Source organism: Notamacropus eugenii, chromosome 3 (assembly GCF_028372415.1).
Source record: "Notamacropus eugenii isolate mMacEug1 chromosome 3, mMacEug1.pri_v2, whole genome shotgun sequence".
Taxonomy (NCBI): Eukaryota; Metazoa; Chordata; class Mammalia; order Diprotodontia; family Macropodidae; genus Notamacropus; species Notamacropus eugenii.
In genome coordinates this window covers 277,670,996-277,697,214 of record NC_092874.1, presented here as the reverse complement: position 1 = coordinate 277,697,214, position 26,219 = coordinate 277,670,996, and the positions used below count along the sequence as shown (strand labels likewise).

The 26,219-nt window shown below is 40.5% G+C and overlaps 1 protein-coding gene across 1 annotated transcript in view; it reads left to right on the top strand.

Moving 5' to 3' along the window:
- The window catches only part of FGD6 (FYVE, RhoGEF and PH domain containing 6), a 169,090-nt gene that overhangs the window by 82,636 nt on the left and 60,235 nt on the right, over positions 1–26,219 (top strand). The window contains exons 4-5 of the mRNA XM_072655602.1: positions 4,238–4,305; positions 4,395–4,425. Of these exons, the coding sequence (XP_072511703.1) occupies positions 4,238–4,305; positions 4,395–4,425 (99 nt within the window). The remainder of the gene's footprint in view (positions 1–4,237; positions 4,306–4,394; positions 4,426–26,219) is intronic.

Below are 26,219 nucleotides of genomic sequence, written 5' to 3'. Positions count from 1 at the left end.
CTTTTTGAGCTCTTCCATGGCCTGAGACCATTGAATATTGATTTTGGATGTTTGGGATACAGAAGCCTTGACTTTTATGTGTTCCCCTGAAGGTGTTGTTCTTCCTCATCTGGAAGGATAGGAATAAATACCTGTTCATCAAGAAAGTAATCTTCTATAGTCTTATTTTTTTTCCCTTTACTGGGCATTTTCGCAACCAGTTACTTGACTTTTGGGTCCTTTGTCAAGAGCAGGGCATACTCTGGGGACTTGTAAGTTCTCACTTCCTTCAAGCTGGCACAATCAAGGGAGAGTTTTCAATTCCAGGGATTGCCACTTAGGGCTGAGGTGCAGATCAGCTGCTCAATTCCCCCAGGGGCCTTAATCTGAGCATTCCAACAATGGAACAATGGATGCTGGCTGCTGCCTGCTGTGCCTGCTGCTGCTACCCGCTGTCTGGGCCCAGGGCTAGGGGAGGATCTTGCTGCCTTGTCAGGGAGGTGAGAAAGCTCTTTCACTGACCCTTTGAAGCTGCCTTTGCGCCTGTGGCTTGAGGGATCTGTGAATCTCTGCTGCTGCTGCCACATGGCCAAGGCTGGGCTGTGCTGTGCTCTGTGTCTGGCATGACAGATCTTTCCCATCTGCCTTCCAGGTCACCCTGGGCAGGAAATCTCCTCCACTCTGTTGTTCTGTGGCTTCTGTTGCTCTAGAATTTGTTGAGAGTCTTTCTTTACAGGTATTTTATGTGGGGGAAGAGCTAGAGTATGTGCATCTTTCTACTCTGTTATCTTGGCTCCACCCCCACATAGCTCTTCTTTGAGGCCAGCTTGGTCACAATTTCAAAGTCAATCTGTCAATCAGGAAACATTTATGAAGTGTCCACTATGTGCTAATTGTTGTGATAAGCCCTGGAGATCGAAAAGAATGCAAAAGATAGTTCCTACCTTTAGGGAACTTACAATCTAATGGGAGAGATAACTTGCAAAGAAATACATTTGCAGCATCCATTTTTGATAATTTTGTTGTTTTTAAGACATTTGTCCTGAGACTTCTCCATAGAAACATTTGTGGGTTTTCATTTTAGTTATTTAGTAATTAGTAGTTACTATTAGTAATTAGTAATAACTCAAGTATTTAACTGAAACCAATGTCATGTCAGTTACTCATTGCTTTGCCCCTTTATCTGAGAAGTATTTATGAAGCTCCTACAATGTACTAGGCATACAGAGACACAGAAACAATTTAGAAAGAGCCCTGCACTCATGGAACTTAACATTCTGCTGGACTAATAAATAAACTCGGTCTATACACAGAATAATTGTTATTGTTCAGTCATTTTTCAGTCATGTCCAACTCTTTGTAGACCACATTTGGGGTTTTCTTGGCATTGATACTGGAATGGTTTGCCATTTCCTCCTCCAGCTCATTTTTCAGATGAGGAAACTGAGGCAAACAGAGTTAAGTGACTTGCCCAGAATCACACAGCTAGTCATATTTGAACTCAGGAAGATGACTCTTCTGACTCTAGACCTGGCACTCTATCTACTGCACCACCTAGCTGCCCTACACAGAATAATTAGGAGATTGGCAGCTAATTTGGAGGGGTAGAAGATGATTCTTGGAGCTGGGGATTCTTAGAGGCCAAGGTGATAAGAGAACACATTCCAGGCATAGGGAAAGGCCTATACAAAGGCCCAGAGATGGAATGTGGTATCTGAGGAACTCCCCAGTAGGCCAGTTTGACTAGGAGTTAGAGAGCCCTCCCCTCCCCCATGTGCCTGGTGCAGGCTAACTTCATCAGTTGTTATTGAGTCACTGTAGAATTTCCAGGGCTCCAACCTTTCACCAGACTAGATAATGAGTACTTGCTGAATTGAATTTAAATGAATGGGAGAAACTCCTCTTCTCTGCTCCTCCCTCCCCCTATCCTGTAGCATGTTGGTAATGTTTTATGAGTTTAAAAAAAAAAAAATCCAAGAACAACCAACCCTCCCCCCCAAACCCTCCCCCCCCCCCCCCCCCCCCCCCCGCCCCAGCAACAAAGACTCTCATCCACTCAATATTGAAAAGGCTGTTTTTTCCTAGGCGGCCTTTCCTTCCCCCTCTTTTTCTTTTCAAGCCTCTGGTTTTTTTGTCCCTGATACTGATAGGCACTTCAATGTAGGGAGGGCAGCAGAAAGCGAGAGAAATAGCTGTATTCACCCTGGAGATCTGAGTGACTGAGGCTTCAAGGGCCTGTTTATGAAAAAGGTTTCAGGAAATCTTTTAAAAGTGCTTTTGATTTGCAGACTTGGTTTTAAAATTTAGAGCACATTTACCCTCTTCCAGAAATCAAGGAGCTCTGCTTTTCCTCTAATAAACCACATCCTTGCTGTGGTTTGAATACTTAATTTAGAATTTGAATTTGCGTGAACTGATGGATGCTGAGTTGAGGAGGGCCAGCTGGAAGGATTACAGTAATGTAAATGACAGGTCTGAAACAAAGCAGGGATCTTTTATCTGTGAATTACTCCTACATTTTCTGGTGTTTCCTTCCCTATCCTACAGTTGTTGCTTAGAACAAAGAATTCTTAAAAAAAAGAAAAAAACAAATAATCCAGCCAAATTGACCAACATATGAAAAATGTCAGACCTTGTATTCAGTTGTTTTTATGTATGTGAGACTGGGCTCTGTAATTGTGAGAGATGAAGAAATGTACTTTCCTCTGTTTCTTTAAGAGGTGGACAATTTGTATGTGTGTCTTTCTTTCTGTATTCTCTTTATAATCTTAGTATAAAGGACTGTGTGTGTACTCTTTTTATATTTATTCTGAAGATGTCCTAAGAAAGTCCTGTGTGTGTGTGTGTGTGTGTGTAATTCCAGGAATACTATTATATGTGACCACTGTGTGGCTTACATATCTTTCCTTGTTACAAAGGAAAGCTCCCTGGGTGGGCAAATATGGGAGGAAAATGCATAAATGACTGGCAAAAAGAAAAAATAATCAATTTTTTTTTCAGTAAAAAAAAAGTTAGAATTTTCTCCTCCCCAATAAAGAAGGCTGAGACCCATTAAATGGCTGAGTAAGTCACTTGAACTCTTAGTACTTAGGCAAGTACTTTGAACAGTCCCAGAACCAACTTGAGTTGGTAGTTTCCTCTGTGGAAGTTCCAATCACATTACCAATCCCATCTATTCTCTATAACCCAGCAACCCCCAGTCTTGCTTACTACTTATTTGATTTCACCCCAAAAGCAAATGTTCATTTCAGGGAGACTCTTTTAGCTGGTTCAGTTAGAATGTGTATCTGACCTTTTAAGTCTTTAAAAGCTAATAGTTGCTTCTTTACTAAATAGTAAAGCTGGGTTGGATCACTCAAAAATTAGCTCTTACACACCCATTCTAATGAATAGTTTCCCAGTGTTCACTGAATTAAAATCTAGTCACCCTCCCTAGCCTGCCATTGAAAACCTTTTGTCATGAGGCAAATTAATATGTTCTCTATCTGCCTCTCAACTTGCAGGGTTCACCAAACTATTCCCATTGACCCTTCCAGGGTCTTTGTCTATATTAGTATTGCAATCAAGTCAGGGTTCTGACTTGGCATCAGAATGACTGCAGTGCAAATTTACTGTAGACATTAGGGAGCTGCGTGACTTATCCTGGGCTGCAATCCTCATCTGTAAAATAAGATTGTCGTTCATGGTAGTCCCATGGTCTATTGCAGCTTTAAATCTGTGATCTTATCAATACCCTCCACTTAAGTCTAACTCATCCTTAAAGCCAAATTCAGGGAATATCCATGAAACTCCCTCCATATTCTCCCCCAATTCCTCCCCCATCCTACTCTCTTCCTCTCTTCCCTGGGCAAAAATAATCTCTTCTCTCTGAGATGTGTCGGTAGCCATTATTCTGCTTTTGTACACTTGTGGACATTCCAGTGGATATTATGTTTATTTTTTATGTGTGGGCTTTATCTCCCCAACTAGATTGTAAGCTTTGTAAACCTTGAGAACAAGGGCCATCTTATTCATCTTGGTATCTGGAAGTTCCTTGCACAGTAACACAAAAAATATTGTTTATTCAGTTGTATTCTAGACTTAATTTTGCAACTCTGTCATTCCAAACGACTTTGATTTTCCTTGCAATGTGCGCTCTTAGGGAACTTGTGAGTTAATTTTAGCAATACAGAATTTTGGGGCTAACTGGTCCCAAATTAATCTGGATGATCCTTTTCTGAGTTTCTGCCTCCTTAACCTGTTACCCCTCTATTTTCAGGGTAAAGGAACTGGAAAAAGAAGCAAGGTTTACCTTATCGCCAAGGAGATCATGAGCTCCGAAAAAGTGTGAGTATCAAATCTAGGGAGAATTATTACTTCTTTTCCTTTCTTGCCCAGTTCTAATATCCACTGCATTTTTGTTGCTGTCTCAACAGGTTTGTGGACGTATTGAAACTTTTGCATATCGTGAGTATCTGCAAATATTATCTTAAATATCTTGATATTGCCCAGTTTGTTCTGCCAAAATTCAAATTTACATGGTGAATTTAATAAACATCTACTCATTAGATTATGTTTGGTATTTGAAAAGTTTTGCCCAGGAGCATGGTAACCTCCTTGTAATCCTTGCTACCTGGAGGCTGAGGGTAGAGGATTTCTTGAGCTCAGGAGTTCTGCGCTTCAGTGGGCTGAACTGAGCCAACTCTGATTTCAGTTCAGTGACCTTCCTGTACTCCCCATTACCTCATGGCCACTAAGTTGCATAAAGTAAAATTGCATAGACTTCTGTGTCTGTTTATAGTGGCTTAACCCATAAATAGCATCAGCATTTCCAGCCTGGGCAAGTAATAGAGACCGAGTCTTGTAAAAAAGAAAACAAAACCAAAAAAAAAAAAGAAAGAAAATTTTCTAGTAAATTAGGTCAACGTGTGCCTAGACTCCCAAGCCTTGTGACTCTCTGAAAGGCAGAACAGAAGACACTTGAAGTGGCAATCTCTCCCCAGTGCTGTTTGTCTCTGCAGTTTTGCTCTAACACAGTGGAAAGTCTGACCATAGAATCAGAGGATTTGGTCTCAGATCCCCTCTCGGAAACTTACTTCCTGAGTGACCCAGACAAAGTCACTGAACCTTCTTAAGCCTGAGTTTGCTCATCTTTAAGATGGAGGTGGTGGAGGGTGGGGTCAGGGTGGGGGTGTTGAACCATGTGACCTCTAAGGTCCCTTCTAGCTCTGGAGCTTAGAATCCTATGAAAAGATGTTACTTCCATTGTGTAAGATCTAATATGTATACATATTTCAGGAATGGGGGGGGGAGGGGTTCCCTCTCAATTCGCATTTTGGCAAGTAATATATTTTTTAAATTGTGGTGTTGAATTTTTCTGTCTGCCTACTTGAAATCACTTGTTGGGAAGCCTTGACAACTTTCCCCATGATTTCTTGCAGCCCAGGAGATACTAAAGTCTGTCTGTAATCAAGTTTTCCAAGTATTTATTCAGGCTCGGTTGGTAGCTAGCTTTCACTGTTAATTTAGAAGTCAGATGTAAATGTTTTTATTGTCTAGGTGGGGGGCTCATACCCATAATTTATGCCAAATTTTTTGGCAGGATCAGAATTCTGACTAGAAAGTTGTGGAATGAAGGAAACAGGGAAGGCAGTAACTTGAAAATGTGTAGAATGGTTAATCGGTTGATTTGAAAGTTCTGGAGTGTTGAAGCTTAATATGTCTAGAAAATGTTAATGCTTTTTTCACTCATCCCCATTTGGATATATAACTATTCACCAGCAGATGAAGGAGGGAGGCATAAATTACACATATGTGAGTGATTCATACAACCTCTATCCAGCTGGGGAATGTCATTTCTTTGCCTAAAAACCTCTGGCTGAAGAAACCAAGAAGTGTGTGTGTTTTTTAAATCCCATTCATTTTATAAATCTGCTTTGAGTCTTTTTAAAATTCATTCTTAGTTTCAACATGGCACAGTCAGAAAGATACTAGTTCTGGGATGTCCCAGGTTCAAATCTTGACTCCGACCCTTACAACCTGTATCATCCAAGTCAATTAACTTCAGATTAGGGAGTTGGACTTGATAGCATCTGTGGTCCCTTCTATTCTCCTGTGAGCTGGGCTAAAATATCATCTCTCCTATTTGTTACTTATGTGGCCTTGGACCAGTCAATTCATCTTTCTTGGCCTTAGTTTCCTCATTTGTAAAATGAGGCGTTTGATCTAGATGGCCTCTGCAGTGTCTTCCAGCTCTAGAGCTGTGGTCCTGTGATCTGAGTTCCATTCCTACCCCTGCTACTGACCATCTGTCAGCCTCTATTCCTTCAGCCATAAAATAAGGAGACTGGAGTGGGCAGCTAGGTGGTACAGTGGATAGAGCACTAGTGGAGGAGTCAGGAGGACCTGAGTTCAAATCTCACTTCAGACACTTGATACTCACTAGCTGTGTGACCTTGGGCAAGTCACTTAGCCCCAGTTGCCTCATCCTGGGTCATCTCCAGTCATCCTAATGAATATCTGGTTACTGGATTCAGATGGCTCTGGAAGAGAAGTGAGGCTGGTGACTTGCACAGCCCTCCCTCACTCAAAAACAAAGTCAAGTGCAAGTCATGTCATCATTTCTCTGATGGCATGGTCTTCTTCGGCAATGAAGGATGAACACAAGGAGACTGGATTTCACCCTAACCCTAATTCTAACCCTAACTCCTAAAGTACCTTTTGCTCTAAATCTGTGATCTTGTGAGTCTTACAGATTGCCCCTGGAGACATCCCATGGATTCTTTGGGTTTCAATATCTGCTCTTAGCAATTTATTTTTTGGGTCCCCATTAAGCCATGTTTCATGGAATCCTGGTGGTCCCCACTATTGGTGTCAAACTCAAGCAGAAATGAGACCTCCAGATTGTACATCTAGATCCCTGGGACATAGTGACTTGGCTTTAAAATTAGGTATTTTCCAATTGCATTTTCTTCTGGTTCCCACGCCCCTCCTTGGGAGGGTCATGAGATGCATGCAGCCTGGGGCCCCATGTTGGACACCTCTGTTCCACTATCAGAGTTGGAAATGTTTATTTGCTAGTGGTTCCTGCTGAATGCTGCATAGAAAATAATGACCGGGAGCAAAAATCAGAAACTAAGGAGGCTCTGTGTCCTTGAACCCTGAGATGCAAGTATGGACCTTTCCTGGTCCTAGTAGATGGGGAAAGAGAGAGACAGAAAGAGTCCTTTATCTTGAAAGTACTTACTGGTGGCTGAAGTCAAGTTGACCTTATTTCCATTGGAAACCATGAGCTTGTTGGGCATGTAGGTGGTCCAGTGTATAGAGAGATGGACCTAGAGTCAGGAAGACTTAGCTCAAAACCAGTTCATACTTTCTATCTCTATGAACTTGGACACGTCACTTAGGGTGGATCCTATTATATTCTTATTTTACAGTTTAGGAAACTGAGGCAGACAGAAGTTCAATGACCTAACAACTAGTAAGTAGCTGAGGCAGAATTTGAAACTGGGTCTTCTGGATTCCAGACCAGGTGTGCTGTCCACTATGGCACCACCTAGTTTTTAAAGTTATTTGTTTTAAAATTGTCATATAAAACTGTCCTCCTGCCTCTGCTTATTTCATCATCAGTCTTTGAAAATCTTCAGAGTTGTGCACATTTATGGTATTGATGCTACAGTATAAGTTTTTCTCTGTATTGTGTGCCCCTTGGATAGCTGATAGAAGGGAATGACTTGGGAAAGAGGGTGAAGTGCTCTAGGGTTAACTCAACAGCATCCCTCCCAAATGACACCTTTTTGAGTTTGCATCCAAAGGGAAGATGATCCCCTGGTCCTAGCTGTAGGACCTTCCTATTTGCTTATCCCCGTTTACTTCTTCCTTCCTCCTCCCTGCCCCCTTCCTCAATCCCTACCTTTCTGCTGTCCATTTGTAACCACCCCAACTAGGTATTATCCTCTCATGGTTCTTGGCAACTCTCTGACTATTAAATTGCAGAGTAGGTGCTTACCTGCATTAGAGAAAGTTTCTTCATCCCATACTACTAAGATTTCAAGTCTAATGATGTGCCTGGTAAGTGGGAGGGATCCTAGTGGCTGCCCCCTCACCCCTTCTCCCCCCCAATCAGGTTTAGTGAAGAGGGAGTTCCCTCCATCCCAAGGACACAAAACATACTATCAGGGATAATTTTCAGTCCAGAGCACAGGCTGACCCTCCACTCCAGCCTACTTGCCAGAAAGCGCCTCTGCTTTCTGTGTAGTTACATGCTAACCTAATCAAGAATCTCTGCACTTGAATGAGCCCTCCTGACAAGGACAGTGTGTTTTCCAACTAGCTTTTATAAGTTACATCAAATATACACTAATATGGTTTGGTGGACAGGCCACTATATTTGCAGTTGAGAAAAAAATGGGGACTAGGTGGGAACTCAGAAAAAAACTGGGGACTCAAGGCCTATGTTGTGGTTTTAGATTCTACTTCACTTTTCGTCTCAGTTTCCCCATCTGTAAAATGATGGAGTTGAACTAGATGGCTTCTTGTGTCCCTTCCACCTCAAAAACTATAATCCCACATATTCTTTGACCAAATCAAATCAATTAAACAAACATTCTTCCAGGTCATGCCTTTCTTGATTTTTTTGCATGTACCATGGATTCCTTTGGCAGTTTGGTGAATCCTATGGACCCCTTCTCAGGAGTATTTTTAAAGTCATAAAATAAAATACATAAAATTTCAAAGAAAACAAATTATGTTGAGATGTTATCAAAACATTAAAGTTCACAAGCGCCAGGTTAATAAACTTTCATTAGGTTATAAAATGAATATAGGAAGCATTAGGAAGCTAAAGATTTTTTAAAGTGTATGTTCTGTGTACATTAAACTAATTTGCTGCCTTCAAATATAGTGCCATTTGGAGACTATTTTAGTGAAAGTAAAGACTTTTTATGAGGGAATGTTGCCTGGGCAGCCTTCCAGTTAGGGAGGGCTGAGTTCAAGTGTAGACCTTGACACATACTGGCTGTGGGACTCTGGGCTGCTGACCTTGATGAAGTGCAAATGAACAATGAGGGCTTCAGTTTCCCTATTTGCAAAATAGAGAAGTTGGACAAGATGATTTCTACGGTCCCTTCCAACTCTTAAATCTCTGGTCTTGTGATCAATGGGCAAGTCACTTTACTGCATATTTCATGGACCATAAATAAAATACAAGTTGTTGACATTATGAGTAGAGGGGTTTCTTTACAGTGATGAAATCATATGTCCATACCCCCAGAAACAGAATTTGAGACCACTAAGAAAAGTTCAGAGATGCAGTGATGTAGCAGATAATCAACCTGAGAACTAGGAAGACTTGAGTTAAGTCCTGTCTATAACACATACTGACTGACTGCATGACCCTTTAGGAGTCACTTAATTTTTTAATTGTTCATTTGTTTTTCTGTCATTCAGATCTTCTTGACCTCATTTGAGGTTTTCTTGGCAAAGATACTGGAGTGGTTTGCCATTTTCTCCTCCAGCTCATTTTACGGATGAGAAAACTGAGGCAAATAGAGTTAAGTGACTTGCTTAGAGTCACACAGCTAGTTAAGTATCTGAGGCCAGATTTGAACTCATAAAGATAAATCTTCCTGACTCTAGGCCCAACTGTCGTTGCTTAACTAATTTCTCCTATTAAGTGGCAGAGAAGCTGCACACCTACATAAGATAAGGAAAGAGAGTTTCCTGTAGTTGAGGGTACCAGTAAAGTCACATGTGCAGATCCCATTTCCCCATCCCTATGAAAAGTAAAGCCTGTGAGACTTTCTGGGTATCCTTGGAATGGAAGGGGAAGATTCTCTTTTCTCTTCATCATACCTCCAAGCTAAATGCTTAATCTCCATCTTTTAGCCTTTCTGAGGGACCTCTCCACTGGGATCGACCATCTGCCAAGATAATTGCTAAGCAACAATAGATGTGCCCCTTTTTGTGGGAGCAGCCCTATGAATGAAATCAGACCAGTGCTCTTGCCCGTAGGTGTTCTTCCAACCCCTTTTAATGGCTTCCCACATATTCGAAGTCTCTCAAAGGCATTTTTTCTTCAAGATAATCATTCTGATTTTAACTTTGCAAGGGGCAAATCTAAGCCTCATCTGCTCTACTGATTTGATTTTTTTTATGCAGCTAGTTTTTTTTTTTTGGGCAGTAAAACTAATCAATAATTGTCTTTGCAAGGTCTTAAGATTTATTTGACAACAGGAATATATTAGGAGCTTCATTTAGCTAATTATCTGTCCAATCCCATGACCAAATTGAGGTCATCATCAGTTCAGCCTTAGATTGGTCCCAAGGGTGCCCTAATTAGATTGGGCTTGTCACAGAAGGAGGAAGGGAAATAGAGAATAAATGGAGTGCCAGAGTTGGAGTCAGGAAGTCTTAGGTTCCAGTTTTTCCTCTGCAGCTAGTTAGCTCTCTGACTCTGAACAAGTCACTTAATTTTGCGGAGCCCCCAAGCAATTCTCTAAGGAGAGAGGGGAGATGGTTTCTTAGCCTGTTTTGTGTCCTTTGGCAGCCTGGTGAAACCTGTGAACTCCTCAAAATAATGGTTTTTTAAATCTGTCACATAAAATACATAGGATTCCAGGGGAAACTAATTTCCTTGAAATACAATTACCAAAGTATTTTTTAAGACAAATTCCCAGACCCCAGGTTAAGAACTCCTGCTCTGAGACTATGAGTCGCAGAGAAGATACCAGCCTACTCTGGTAGAATTGGTAGGTGTTCTAGTCTATTTCCTGTACCACTGAAGTCACAGGTGTATTCCCTATCCCCAGTACCTCACACAGTATCTGGCACATAGTAGGTGCTTAATAAATACTTGTTAATTGATAATGAACTAAGCAGTTATCTAACTGCTTTTACCGCTTGAGGATCCCTCCTTCTGTTAACTCTTCTCTGTGCTTTGGTCCCCAGCTCATCAGTGCTCAATGATTTCTGCTAAATGGATTAACTGGGATGCTGTATAACAAAATGCATTAGAGGAGGGGGATGATTTTTGAATCAGCAAGCTTGTGTTTACTGAAATAAGACGACTAAATAATATTTACTTGGGAAGGAATCATTGCTTCCAGTCATCCTCTGTAGTGAAAGAAGACTTAATGAGGCTTAACGATATTAGATACTATAGAAAGGAACCAAATCCAATGTTGCAAAGCAAGTTTTTGTGAAAGACAGTAGCTCATTACCAGTTTCCTTTTTCAGAAGTTGGGAATATTCTAGGCTATCTTGGTAGCCTTTGGAAACTGTTAAACAGCAAACAGCAAAACATCCTCCATTTAGAGCTGACTGGCTGGGGGCCATTTGTGTACACATGAATTATTGTCTCCAGACTGCAGGAGGAGGGGTTGCACTTCGGGGTGGGTTTGAGAGATGCCTGAAAGATTCTAAAAGCCAGCCATCACCCTGCCTGCTTGTCACTTGTTATTTTTCCATTTCAGTGACCGTAGGAATGGGTAAAAAAGCGACTTGGCCCAGGGAGTCGATCATGAAAGGACTTGAAAATTAGCTCCTTTGTGGCCCATCCTAAGTAACAGCTGCCACAAGCTAATGGACCTTGAGCAGAAAGATGACCTTGGGTGCACAAACACAAATGTTCTCCCTTCACCCTCTCTCCATGCTCTGTTAAATTCAAAGAGAAAGGGAATTCCTAACAGGAGAGCCTTCTTTGGAGCATATCAAGGCCTAAGGTATACTGAATTAAAGACAAAACTCCATGTCTTGGGTCATAGCTCGGACCAGGCCAGCAGTCGTCCAGATCTACCAAAGTGGGCACGTAGTAACTGGTACATAGTAGGCACTTAATATATATTTATTGATTAATTGATTCAAAATGGCTAACTATTCAGTTCTTGTTTTAGCAATGTGTGCCATATAGAGCGGTTGGTACACAGTTTGGCTTAAGAGAAACAACCTAATTTTTAATATTTATTCTTGCCTTGATACAGGATTAAATTTATGCTATATTCCTTTCTGGTTTTTGTTTGTTTGTTTGTTTGTTTTTTAATCTGTCAATTTAGACATCCTGGGTTGCTTGCCGTATCTGTGTTGCTCTTGGGGTATGATAAAATTCATAGCCCTGGCAGCTCACATAATTGAAAATTTCATGAAGCATAACCTTATTTTATACATTTAAATTGCAGTAGGTATAAGATTGCTCAAAGTTTCATTTCTTGTCTTCTGGAAATCTAAGTTTAATAAATGCCTGTATTGAAGTGTTTTTGGATGCCTGTCATATGCTGGGCTTTGGATCATAAACCCAAGACCTGGGTTTATATCCCATCCCAGGCATTTAGTAACTGGTTGGCCCCTATTTTATTTGGGCCTCTGTGTCCTTATGCGTAAAATAAAGGAATTTAAAAACACACTTGCCTCTAGGTCCCTTGTAGTGCTAGGTCTTATGATCCAGTAATCCTATAATTATCCCATGTTTTGATGGACATGTTAGTTAAGATATTTGTGGTCTTTAGGGCAAAGATAATTACTATGAAGTCAGAGCTATTTTCATGTGATGATAACATCTTTGTCCTGTGACCTTGTATAATTTCTTTTTCATATGCCCAGCCTTAGTAGAGGGCAGAGAACTCTGATTCTCCCCAGCACCTAGCTTGGTGTTTGTTGCACAGCAGGCATTTAATTAATGTTTGTCAACTGATAAATGTAACTGCCATGCTAAGAAATATTTAGTGGTTCTTCCCAAATTTTCTGCCAAAGAAAATTAAGATATCTTAGCTCAGATATCTGCATTCTTCCGCAATCTCCTTTTCTAGCTCGGTCTCCTGTAACTTTTCTTCTTACCCTTTAAGTGCCAGGCAGACTGGACTACTCACCCAGAGAGCCAGATGACTGTTAGATCATGCTGCAGTGGATAGAGCACTGAGCCTAGAGTTGGGAAGACCTGAGTTCAAAATGTAGCCTCAGACACTTATTAGCTGGGTGACCCTGGACAAGTCACTTAACCTCTGCCTGCTCCAGTTTCTAAATCTGTAAAATGAGATCAAATGAATTAATACGTGTCAAATGCTTTGACACCTTGAGTGCAGCCTTTTGTCCAAGTCCAAATTTTACAGAACAAATCTTTCATTAAGGGAATTTGTTCTATGAAGTTTGGTTCAATCAAAGGGTCGCAAGAGAGCTACTTGTGGCCTTGAGGCCACAGGTTCCCCATCTCCAGCATTGGTTCTTTTAGGCCAGCACCACGTTTTAGTCATCTCCCATCACCTTGCACATAGTAGGTAGGCACATTATGTTAAATTGGGCATATGCATCTTTTTAAACTATAGCAATTATACGGAGTTTGTGGGATCCAGAGGAACTTTAATAAGATCCTAGATGTAAAAGTTGTTGTTCAGTTGTATCTGACTCTTTGTGAACCCACTTGGGGTTTTCTTGGCAGATACTGGAGTAGTTTGCCATTTCCTTCTCTACTTCATTTCACAGATGAGGAAACTTAGGCAAACAGGGTTAAGTGACTTGCCTAGGGTCATATATCAAGTAAGTGTCTGAGGCCAGATTTGAACTCAGGAAGATGACTTCCTGACTTCCTGACTCCAGACCCAGCATTCCATCCACTGTGTCATTTAGCTACCCATCCCCGTTTTATAGTAAAGGAACGATAGTTCAAAGTCAAAACAGGGGTTCAGTGACTTGTCCAATGTCACATGGCTAGTAAGGTTCTGAGGCTGGATTTGAACTAAGATCGTCCTGACTCTAGGCACTGTGATACCTAGGTACCTCAAGGTTTTACTAATTTTTTAAATATTTACTAGTTTTTACTAATTACTAATGCGGAAATGGAGGTCCCCACTTGCTGAAATTCACAGAAAGAAAAATAGCAGAACTTAAATTTGAACCCTTTAGGACCCAAGTTCCAAATCCAATGCTTTTCACACTGTACCATAACAGGAGAATCTAATTTGGTAATTCTCAAGTAGAGACCAGATTTAATTAATAGAAGCTAGAGTCAAATGGCCCTATGATCCCATTGGTTTGGTGTTCCCCAGATCTGGTGATACACATGGAAACTCCTCTACATCTGCCCATCTTCTGCCACTCTTGGCCTCCTTCTTCTAAAAATTCTCTCTAGGGCATCTGCTGAAGATACTGGAGTCATTCCTGATAAGTCAAGGATACCAAGAGTACTTTTGATTGCTCACCTGTGGATCAACCCAACTTCTCTATCTCTTGTGCATTTCCTTGATGAAATCCTGTTTTTCTTTGATGTTCCTCATTGGTTTCCTAAGTTGTTCCTCAGACGACTTAGACCTACACTTCCTCTCTCCATTGTCCTCTTTACCCCACTTTTAAAAAATTCTTTAGAGACTTTGGTCTTTGTCTCATTGCCAAGTAGTAACAAAAGGTAGTACACAATTTGTTGATTATGATGGGGAAACATTTTATTTATTATATAGAAAAATGCTGCTTGGGTGCACCGATACAGACATTTCTCCCTCACCTCCCCACCTCTGTCACAGCTTCCCATCCGTAGATATATCCCAACAATACATTATAAATAATTCAAGATTCATATGTGATATCTGATAAATGTCAGATCAACATAAACACTGCAATTTAGAAGTGTCAAATTGAAGATGGTGAAATCTTCCAGGTTTACTGACTATAGGTCTGACATTTTACTGGTTCCATTAAGCCCAGCAACATTGTAGAACCTCCTGGAAGAGATCCATCTGAAATCACTCACTGGTGATGGTCTGACCATCCACATAGGAAAACTAAGTGGATGATGAATGTCTGTTGCCCGGATTATGACATGTACTTGGTGGAAAGGATATAGAACTTGTCCTTCAGTACATATATCTGAGACAGTCAGTGTAGGTATGAATTGATGGTGAATTGGGTCCGAAATGATCAAGTAGAGAATTTAGAGCTGTATTACCTTCAGGAAATTACATTGCTCTTTTATTGATTATCACATTCTTTGAGAAATAAAGTTCCATCTTTTTGTTTTTCTAATTATTTTTTTTAGTCAATGAAAGCCTGCCTTTGGAAAAGGAAGGAAAAAAATCCCTATTAAAAAATATCTATAGTTAAGCAAAATAAATTCTCAGATTGGCCATATTCCAAAAAGAAAAATCTCATTCTGCACTGAGTCCTTTGCCTCTCTATCAGAACAGGCCCATTTTTTAAAATGAATATACATATTCTAAGACATTTTGTTATGAAATTATACTTATATCTTGCCATAGATTCCAAATCAGGAAATCATTTAAAGCCCCTGTGATTCTTATTTTCTATTCTTCAGATCTTTCCCTCTAATGCTATTAAAAGCAAACTATAAATTTTTTTTAAATACCCTATACCTTTGAGACCAGTGTAGCTTTCATTTTAGGGGTCTTAACCTTGTGTCATGGATGTTTTTGGTGATCTGTTGAAGCTATGGACCTTTTCTCAAAATAATATTTTTCAATAAATGAGGAAAATGGCCAATTTTAATGGTTAGTAAAAATAAAGATATTTTCTTACACATCCAATTTCACAGATCACTTGAAATCAGCCCCTCCTTTAGTTGAAATTTATGCTTTAATTTTAAATTGGCTTCTTCATTCTTCATTTCCTTCTTTACTAAAGAACAGCTATTGAGCAGTATTCTTTTCACATGAGAAGTAACCCTTATTGAATGCAGCTCATTGTACTGAGTGGTTTGGTTTTGTTATTTCATTGGGGGTTTCCACTCTGGTTTGGCATGTGTGTGTGTGTGTGTGTGTGTGTGTGTGTGTGTGTGTGTCCGTGTGTGTCCTTACGAGTATATGCCCAAGAGCTTTTAACTCCCAAGCCCCTGGAGATCTTATATTCTTTTAATGAATGTTCATATGATTACTAGAATTTTTCTTTTTTTAAGTAATGATACATTAGAAGTTGCTTTTTAACATGTTAGCTTGACATCTTTCACCTTTTGTTGGATGTTGTGTTAGGCCTCTGAAATGTCTTCCATTTATTGTATTTCTACTTTTTTTTTTTAATTGTTGCCCAGGCTGGTCTGAGAGAGGATTGTTCTGAATCTGGCACACCCTGGCAGTGTGATCTGGGGCAAGTAAATTAACCTCTCAATATCCCAGGCAGTTTTCTAAATCTCTTTAAGTTGAAATTCTGGTGGCAGAAGTTTCCTCATCTGGGACCCTCAGTACGCTGAGGTCCAAACCACCCCCCTCTGAAAACAAAAAAAGGAACCTTAAAACAGGCTAATGATCATGACTGCCCTCCCTGTCATTACTGCTCAGGGAACCTGCAATAAATTTCTTCCATTAGATTTTAAGCTCCTTGAGGACAAGCGGCATGGACATCTGTGCATTCTCTCTGTCTCTCTATCTCTCTGTCTCCTCTCTGTCTGTTTCTTTCTGTCTCCTCTCTTTGTCTCCCTGCCTTTTTCTGTTTTTCCTCTCTTGTCTCTCTGTCTTTCTCTTCTCTGTCTCTTTGTCTCGCTGTCTCTGTCTTTACTCTTTGTCTGTCTCAACTTTTATTTATATCCCCAGTTCTTATAGCAGTAACTGGCATATAATAGGCACTTATTAAGACTGACTCTCCCATTAGAGTGTATTTCCACTTTCCCATCTCATAGTTGATTCTTGAAACTAAAAACTTAAAAACCATTTGGTACAACTTTCTCATTTTACAGTTGAAGAAATTGTGGTCGGTCAAGAGCCAGTGACTTGAAATTTGAGAAGGGGGATTGCTTTCCGGAAGAGGACTCATTGGCTTTTGAAAGAAAGAGGGGATATCAGCAGATGAGATGGGGGAAGGAAAAGGTCTTTTTCCAACCATGGAAGTGGGGAGTTTTCATTCTCTGTCTTGGGTTGACTTTCCTTCTGTTCACTGTCTTTGAGTATGTGATAGCCAGCATAAAAGGATTCTCTAAGTTAACAAGTACAGGAATAGAGGAATAGTGTAGGGACTGGGCTTGTGATTTCTTTGGTATAGAGAACTCATGGTAGGCTTGGTTTGTGGTTTTAGAAAGTGGTCTGGCACACTGATTGCTTGAGTGACTCACCAGGGCTCTGTGTCCACTATAACACACTGCTACTTGTCATCTGTAACTAGGAAAAATTTCACCTATGATCAATCTGCACTTTAATTTATTCTTCTTGTCTTATTACATAGTGTGGAATAGTATAATATAGAACTGGTTTTGGCATTAGGAAGATCACTATGAAGTATTGTCTTTGACACATACTTCCTGTGTGGCTGTAGCTTTTCAGTATCCCAGAATAACTTTTTAAGTAAGATTGGAGAGTCATTGTTGATCTTAATTGGTAGGGAGTTTCCCCATTGAAAGTTTTTTTCATCAATGCATTAAAACTATAGGTCCAGTAAAAAAAAAAATGCTCATTTTAACATTTCTAGAAGTTAGCTATTGTTCTTCATTCTCAGAGAGGACCAAAATGACATCATTATGTTGGGCTAAGTTACAGTGTGTCCGCTTGTGTTTGATCAGAGCAGTATGAGCTTGGAATGCTCCACTACAGGTTGGACACTAATAGTATGTATGAATATTTGGGGTTGATTCTCTAAATTTGCACATCTCGCTTTTCTTCTGAGCTCCTTCAGTTCTGCTTTGCTCATAGAACACAGCACCTTCTCTGATGAGGACATGCCAGTCTGGGCAGTCCTGTGCCAATGTCTCTCATGTCACATAATCAATTCCAATTTCTAGAAGTATGTTATGAGAAAATATATGTGAAATTCTTTGTAAAAAGTTCTATATAAATGTTGTTGAGTCATTCAGTCATGTCGAATTCCGTAATTCTATGGACAAAGTATTTTCTTGGCAAAGATACTGGAGTGATTTGTCATTTCCTTCTCCAGTGTATCCCTATTTTACAGATAAGGAATTGAGGCAAATAAAGGTTCAGTAAGTTGCCCAGGCTGACACAGCTGGTATCCGAAGCTGGATTTCAAGTTACATCTTCCTGACTCCATGTTCGGTGCTCTTCCAACTGCACCACCTAGCTGCTACATATATTAGGTACATCAAATAATGACCAACAGTGAGCATCTTTGCTTTACCCCCACCTTATTGGAAAGACTTCTAGTGAGTTTTTTAATTACAAATAATGCTAGCTTTTGATTTTAAATAGTCTGTTATATTTATGCAAATTTAGTGTTTTTTAGTGTCTGCCCTACCAAAATCCCTATGAATGAATAATGTGGGGTAGGAGCAAAAGCATGGGGACAGTGTAAGAAAGATTAACAATAGAGGGTGAAATGATGCTTTTTTGGGCCAAACAGAATAAGTTGATGAAAATAACAAGAGATTAGGCTGGACAAATAGGATAGAATCAGATTATGGAAGGATTAGAGACCCCTAGGTAGTCCAGTGGAGAGAACTATTTTAGTTTCTCATGAGTGAGATTCAGGATTCAAGGATTCAAATCAGGATTCAAGAGCTAGTAGTCATGTGACCCTGAGTACCCTACGTGATTCTCCTGCCTTTTAGAAAATTATCTGGGTCACTCAAATGTCCAGATTTGCCCAGGACCACCCAGTGAGGAGGTTTTATAAGCAAGAATTGAACTCCAGTCTTATGAACTCTCGGAGAGATGATTATAATCAGTCAATAATCAATCAACATTTATTAACATCTACTATATGCCCAGCAATGTACTAAGCCCTGGGGACACAGAAAGAGGCAAAAGACGGTCCCTGTCTTCCATTAGCTTAAAATCTAATGAAGGGGACAATGTAGACAAATGTATACAAAGCAAGGGAGATAGAAAATAATTAACAGAGGAAAGATACTGGAATTAATGTTGTGACACTGGCAAGAAAAATAGTAACAGCTACATTTATAGTGTTTTAAAAGTATGCAGGGCACTTTATAAATATCTCCTGTGATTCTCATAACAACTCTGTGAGATAGGTGCTCTTATTATTCCCATTTTACAGTCAAGGAAACCGAGGCAAAGAGAGAGTAAGGGTTACCCAGCTAGTCAGTGTGTAAAGCACTCGAACTCAGGTCGTTCTGATTACCCATTCACTTCTCTGCTTCTCACTGTTACAACTGGCTCTGTTATGCCTTAATTGTTCATAGGATTCCTAGGAGGAGTAAGAGAAAATATTTTCATTACAAAGCTCAGTATCGTCTCCATATTCTTCTCCTTATTTACCTTACTCAAAATGTGAATCAAATGAGATGATCTATATAAAGGGCTTTGTAATCCTCGCTATAAAAGCATCCTCCCCTGTTGTTGTTAGTAGAGGTCCCATTGGTTTCTGCATCTTTAGAATCCCTCCTGGTTCTCAACAACTGCTTTATTGTTGGAAAGTATGCAGAATATTACTAAGATTCAGCCTGGACCTCCGCAAACCTCCAGTCCTACCCCTAAGTCCATTTGGTCTGTGTAATTCCCTAGGTCATTAATGTGTTTGTTGTTAAGTGAATGCCCTGAGGTCAGGAAGCCCAGTCCTTACAGCTGGTGATAGAGTGAGTGACACTCCCATAAAAAACATGACCCCATGAGGGAGACCATCTGTTTGGAGCTTCGAGCCTTCATTCTCTAGCTTTTTTTAATTTCTATTGATTTGGCTTGGATTCTCTGTGGATGACCAGAGCAAGGAGGTGGGCGGCTTTTTTTTTCTATCATTTTAAGTTAAACTGACAAGGAATTACCAAGACAATATCAACTTGATGTGTGTATGTGTTTTTGTAGATACAAACATATATCTATATGTGTACACACCCACATTTATACATATACAAACCTCCCCATTTATATATATATACACATATATCTTCACACATATATATGGTTATCCCTCCCACATCACAGGGGTTAGGGGCATGGGGCCTCCATGATCTGGAAAATCCACATAAAATTTTTTGGCCCTCCCTTTGTACCAGAGAAGAAGTCTGAATTTTTTCTTTTTCTCTTATGGGATTTACAGTATTAAAGATAAACGATGTTGATATTCTATAAGTGCTATACATATGTTTTATGCATTTCTGAACTTCTACATTTTTTCTGCACTGTCAGCTGGCCTTTGCATGTCATCAGTGGCTTCTACAAAACTCCCCCAAAATTCTGATTTAATTTCTTATGCTGATTCTCAATATATTGAAACTACGATGAGGAAAGTCATAATGTAGAAGAGATGACTTTATACATATGCAATACATATACACACATACACATACATATGTGTATGTATTTGTGTGTATATATAGATATATCTCCTCACTTACATTCCCCAACATGCCAACCAGAACCCTCTCTACTATATAATTTAATAGTATCCTTGCTTCTATTTTCCCTTTCTCCCATCTGTCCTTGTAGCTGCTAACTTGATGCCCCTGAAACACGTCATCATGCACCTTGCCCAGGAATCTTTAATGACTCCCTGTCACCTCTAAGAGTAAATTAAGAAATCTTCACCCTGGCACTTAGAACTCTCCCCGCCCCCCCAACTACCAGGCTCACGCTTACCTTTCCAGTCATCTTCATATAGTGTCCCCTTCAAGAACTTTGAGGGCCAGACATCCTGGTCATGCAGGACCACACATCTCTGCCTCTTGTGTCCGGGATGCTCTCCCTTCTCACCTCTGCTTCATATAGATCCTAGCTTTCTGGAAAGCATAGCGTAAGCATCATTCCTAAATGATGCCTTCCCTAAGGCTCTCAGCTGTTAGCACTCTGTTTCTAATAATAGTGATAATTGATGATGATGATAGAAATAAAAACTAGCATTTTAAATTTACAAAGAATTTATAAATATGAGTCTCCTCTTATCGTCACAAGCACCACGGCAGGTCAGTGAATCCATAAACATTTATTAAGTACCTTTTATTACATTTATTATGTACCTACTGTTAAGTAACATTTATTAAATACCTATGTGCTAAACTACGGAGGTGCTGTTTCAATCCCAATTTTTCAAGTAAGGAAAGTAAGTGGATTGCCCCACTAAATGTATGTTTGAGGCAGGATTTGAACTCAGGTCTCCACTGCATAGGGAAGATTCTAGCAGCTGAGGAGCCCAAAGAAGGTCATCCATATGAAGTGGCATCTGAGCTGAGCCCTGAAGTGAGCTCAAGAGGCCAAGTTTAGGAGGGAGAGCGTTCTTGTCATGGGGAGGACATCCAGGGCAAAGGTGTGGTGATGGGAGACGGAGTATGGTCAAGACACATCCTGAGCAGACCTGTATGACTAGAACATTGAGTATGTAGAGGGAGGGCAGTAGAGGTAAGGTCTCCTATTCTTTCCCCCTTTAAAGGCACTGGCAGTGCCTCCCACCAGCCAGATTCTGCAAGTGACAGCCCCCATACCTTCTGCCCCTTCCATCTAGCAAGGCCATCGTGGTCAAAGTCAGATCATTAACCCGTGAGCAGCATCACATTTTTCCAACTTTATCCGGGACTATTATCACTTATAAAAGGGATCTGTCTTATGTTGTAGTGCTGATTTTTATTAAATTATGCTTGCTAGTCATTCCAGTGGGAGGAATTGTTGGTAACACAGAGATGTGTGGGGAGGATTTGGAGAGAGGTAGGGCCACATGTGACTCCTCTAGCCAAAGCAAAGCTTCAAATCGTGGCCTTCCAGAATTGAAAGTTCAAACCCATAACATTTTAGCTTCTAAAAATTACACTGGGCAGATCACAACTCATGAAGATGTATAACCTCTTCTTGGATCATCCTGGTGAACTGAAGCCCTAAATTGTGCCCCGGTAGCACCGACAAACACACATTACATCAGTTATTATTTTTATTCTGAAGTGGCACCGCATAGACCTCATCAAGAATTTAGCCTGACACATCCATCTGCCCAGGACTACTTTATAACTCCCTGGTAGTGTCAGGCAAGGTGAGTCTTTCTCTGCTATTCTAGTGAAGCCTTCATTCAGAGGCAGACCTTCTCCATAGCCACAGTCCCAGTCCAATTTGGTTCTGACTGACATCTATGGAATCTGTTTTGAAAAAGCCATCTTCCCCCCCTCCCCAACCCCAGCCTTGGCGAGAGAGGCAGACATATGGTCTGAATAGTCTGGCGAGAGCTGTGCTCGATAGGGGTTCTAAGTTGTTTAGCAGCTGAAGTCTGTGGCCACTGTCACAGCTGAGGAAATACCTTCCAGCTGGGGAAAAATGTTCCCTTACTGCCAAGTGAAAAGTACATCTCTCACTTAGATTTCCGGAAGAATGGGCCTTCCTGCATCACTGAGCAAACAGTTCTTAAACCTAAGTTCTGTGAGTCACTCAACTCAATTTTTGGGAAGATCATCTCCTATCAGATGGCACCATTATTGCCACCCACACATAATTGATGTAGATTACAAAATACTGTAAGGTAGAAGGGAGCAGTGTAATGCAGTGGAAGCAGTGTGGGCCTGACATACTTAGGTGACCCTGGACAAGTCATTAGCTTCTCCAAAGCTCAGTTTCTTCTGTTTCCCAACCAGCTGCACTCCTTTGGATTTGTCTCTCATGCCCCTCTTTTGTGTCTTGTTTTCCTCCCTTAGTCTGGAAACTTCTTAAGGGCAAGCTTGTCTTTTCCATATTTGCATCCCCAGTGCTTAGCACAGTATCTGGCACATAATAGGTACTTAATAATGTTTATTGACTGAACTGTGAAATGAGAATAATATCTGCCTTGTCGCGTTATTGTGGGGAAGGAGAGTTCACCAAAATTGTGAATTATGGAGCAGAATGTCGATTTCTTGAGGGGAGAGACTATGCTGTTTTAAATCTTTTTATCATTAGTGTTTCTCAATCAGATATTTATGAAGCACCTACTATGTGCTAGACACCTAGATGGTCCAGTGGATAAAGTGCTGGGTCTGGAGTGAGGAAGACTTGTCTCCCTAAATTCAAATTTGGCCTCAGGCACATCCTAGCTGTGCGATCCTGGGCAAGTCACTTCACCCTGTTTGCCTAAGTTTCCTCATTTGTAAAATGACCTGGAGAAGGAAATGGCTAACCACTGCGGTATCTTTGCCAAGAACACCCCAAATGGGGTCACAGAGTCAGAAATAACTGAGCAACAACACCACGTGCTGAGCACCCTGATTAGCATACAAAGATAAAAGGGGAACAGTGACTATTAGGGAGACCAACATGCACCATAAGTATATGAAAATACATGATATTTGTGGAATTAGGGTTAGAAGGGGATCAGAAAAGACTTCATATAGGAAGCATAGTTTCTGCTGAGGTTTGAAGAACACTAGAAATTCTAAATGTCAGAAGTGAGGAAGGAGTGCATTCCAGGCATGTGAGGCAGTCAATGCAAAGGTTTGGAGATAGGAAATGAGATCCTGTGCATGAGAAAGCACAGTATCATATACACTTCACAACAACACAGAAATAGACTTTTCTATAGTGCCTTAAGGTTTTCGAAGTGTTTCTACATGTTCTCGTCTGAACTTCCGAAAGTCTTTGTAAGGTTGATATTGCAGGTTTATTATTTTGCCCGTTTGCCAGATGAGGAAATTGAGGTTGAGAAGGGTAAAGTGATTTTACCCATGGTCACACAGCTAGTAAATGGGCAAGATTTGCAGCTGGGTCTTCCAACTTCCAACTCCAAGCTTCCTAACACTCTCCTTTCTATCTATCTGTCTATCTGTCTGTCTGTCTGTCTCTCTCTCTCTCTCTACCCCTTCCTCTCCCTCTCTCCCTCTCCCTCTCAGTGAGATCTCCAGGTAGAGGCTTGACAACCATTTCTTAAGATGCAGGGCTCCTGTTCAGGGATGGAGTACACTAGATGTCGTTGGAGACTTCTTTCTATTCTTGATTCTATCAAGTGCTCTATAGTCCACAAAACTGTAGAAAAGTCTTGACCATATGCCGTAGCTGGTACTGGAAAGATTTCCTCCAGTTCATTCAAGGGCATTGTTGTGATTGTTCAGTTATTTTCAGTCATGTCTGACTCTCTGTTACCTCATTTGGAGTTTTCTTGGAAAAGATACTGGCGTGGTTTGCTGTTTCCTCCTCCAGCTCATTTTACAGATGAGGAAACAGAGGCAAACAGGGTTAAGTGACTTGCCCAGGGTCACACAGCTATCTGGATTTGAGGTCAGGTCCTCTTGGCTCCAGGTCTGGTACTCTATCCACTGGGCCCCCTAGCTGCCCTGGCCAGGGCATTAGGAAGCTTCTGTCAGACAAACTTGGAGTGACAAAAGGAATGGTTTCAGAGAAACCTGGGAAGACTTATATGCAATGATGAAAAGTGAAGGGAGCAGAACCAGGAGAGCAGTTTGTACAAGGGCAACATTGTCAAGACAGACAACTTTGAAAGAGCTCAGATGGAAGCAGTGACTAACCAGGATTCCAAAGAAGTCATGATGAACCTGACTCCCCGCCTTCTGGTAGAGAGGTGATGGACTCTGTGCGACAAACGAGCTGTGACTTTTCTTGGTTTTAGGAGGTTTTTTTTGGACAGACTTATTTTTCTTGATGAGGCATATTTGTTATAAAGGTTTTGTTTTTGTTTTATTTTTCAGCAGGAGGGAGGAAAAATAGGTTAAGTTTAAAAAAAACTAAATTTAAAAAAATGAACTAGGAGAGCATTTTTCAGAGTTTTAGAACATTTCCTGTTTAGGCCTTTTTAAAAGTACTTGTTTACTGACTCCTAAGAAATATGTTTTTTGAACAGTGAGATATTCTCTAGCCTCAGTGAATAATGGCCGGAAATGAATCCATTTTTAGTTTATTGGGAACCCACCCCGCCACCACCTTCTAGCTGCAGCTACAGTGCTGTCTGAAGGAAGCTGTTAGAGGTTGGAGGCTTGAGAGATAGGGATCTAGCCACTCTCCTCCATCTGGTTTTTGGAATATTTGGCTTTCTGAAATAAACTTGGAATATTCCTGACTGGCCCTTAAAAGAATTTGTCAGTTCTTATTATAGATAATAGTTGCTAACAGTAGAAATTATCCTTTGTAGCCAATGAGAATTGTGAAAGTAATAGGTCTGATGAGGATGAGGCACAAATCATAGGTTGATACTTGAATTAAATACTTCTCTGGAAATTGCTACCTGTAGGATTTCCATTCACCCAGATTACCCTGTCATTAGATGTCATGTCCTGTCTTAGAAGTACAGTTTGGCCTTGAAGATGGTCAGTGTCATAAGAGCACAAAATTTAGTTATAAGACCTGGGTGCAGATCTTTTCTCTGTCGCTTATGACCTTTGGCACATCATCATCATCGTCATCATCATCACTCTAGGTCATAGGTCATATGACCTATGATATCACCATCTGCTCAAAAAATGACATATGAATTCTATATCATGGGAGGAGGATAGTATTTTAGAGCTCCTAGTATGGAAAACTCCCTTCACCAGTATAAATGAGTGACCCCCCTGTATCTTAACAGAACCTACCTGGAGCCTCCAGAAATGAAATTACTTAGAGTCACCCAACTTGTATGTGTGACAAGTGGGACTTGAATGCCGGCCTTCCTGATGCCTGTAGTCACTACCCACCTAATGTTCCTAGGCATATATTTTCATACTGTACTTGTTATAGAATGTTATAGATTATTAAGCTCCTTGAGGGTAGGACTATCTTTGGCCTTTTTTTGTATCTCAGTGCTTAGTGCCTGGCATGTAATAGGCACATAAACATTGATTGATTGATTGATTTCCTTTTAATGCTTGATTCAAGTGCTATTTCATTTGCCAAATTAACTTACAGCATCCATTTGTTAACATGTGTTCTGTTTTTACAAGAGTAAAGTTGGATTATGTTGGTTTATTCTGAAAGCTTATACTAGATTTTTTTTCCTACCTCTATGAAAAGAGTTCATCATTATTTTAGACTTAGGCCTGGGTTTTCTATTAAAATCTTGGAATTTTGTTTTTGAAGGACTTGAAGGTTTTTGTTTTTTCTAAACAGTCAGAAAAATGAGGCTTCAGAGACTTTTGGGTACAGACCCAATATCTGTCATTGAAGAGCCAGTGAGGGTAATTTTAGAGAAGCTCATTGCCAGAGTGATGATTTTTTTCTTTTTCTTTTTTTGTATGTCCCAGCTTACAAAAACCATCTAATAAGGCTTGGGAGGGGGTGTGGTCTCTATAAATGGAGGAGATTCTCAAGCCAACAAAACTTTGACCTCTCTCTTTATTGGTATGAACGGTGTCTCTAACAGTGAAGACATAACCTCTCTCCACGCCTCTGGAAATGGTTTTGTCAGTTTCTATGGTCAAAGGAATGACCCCTTGCTGTCCAGCCTAGTGGCAATAAGCCCATCAACATAGTAAGGCATGTCTGCCTTAAATAACG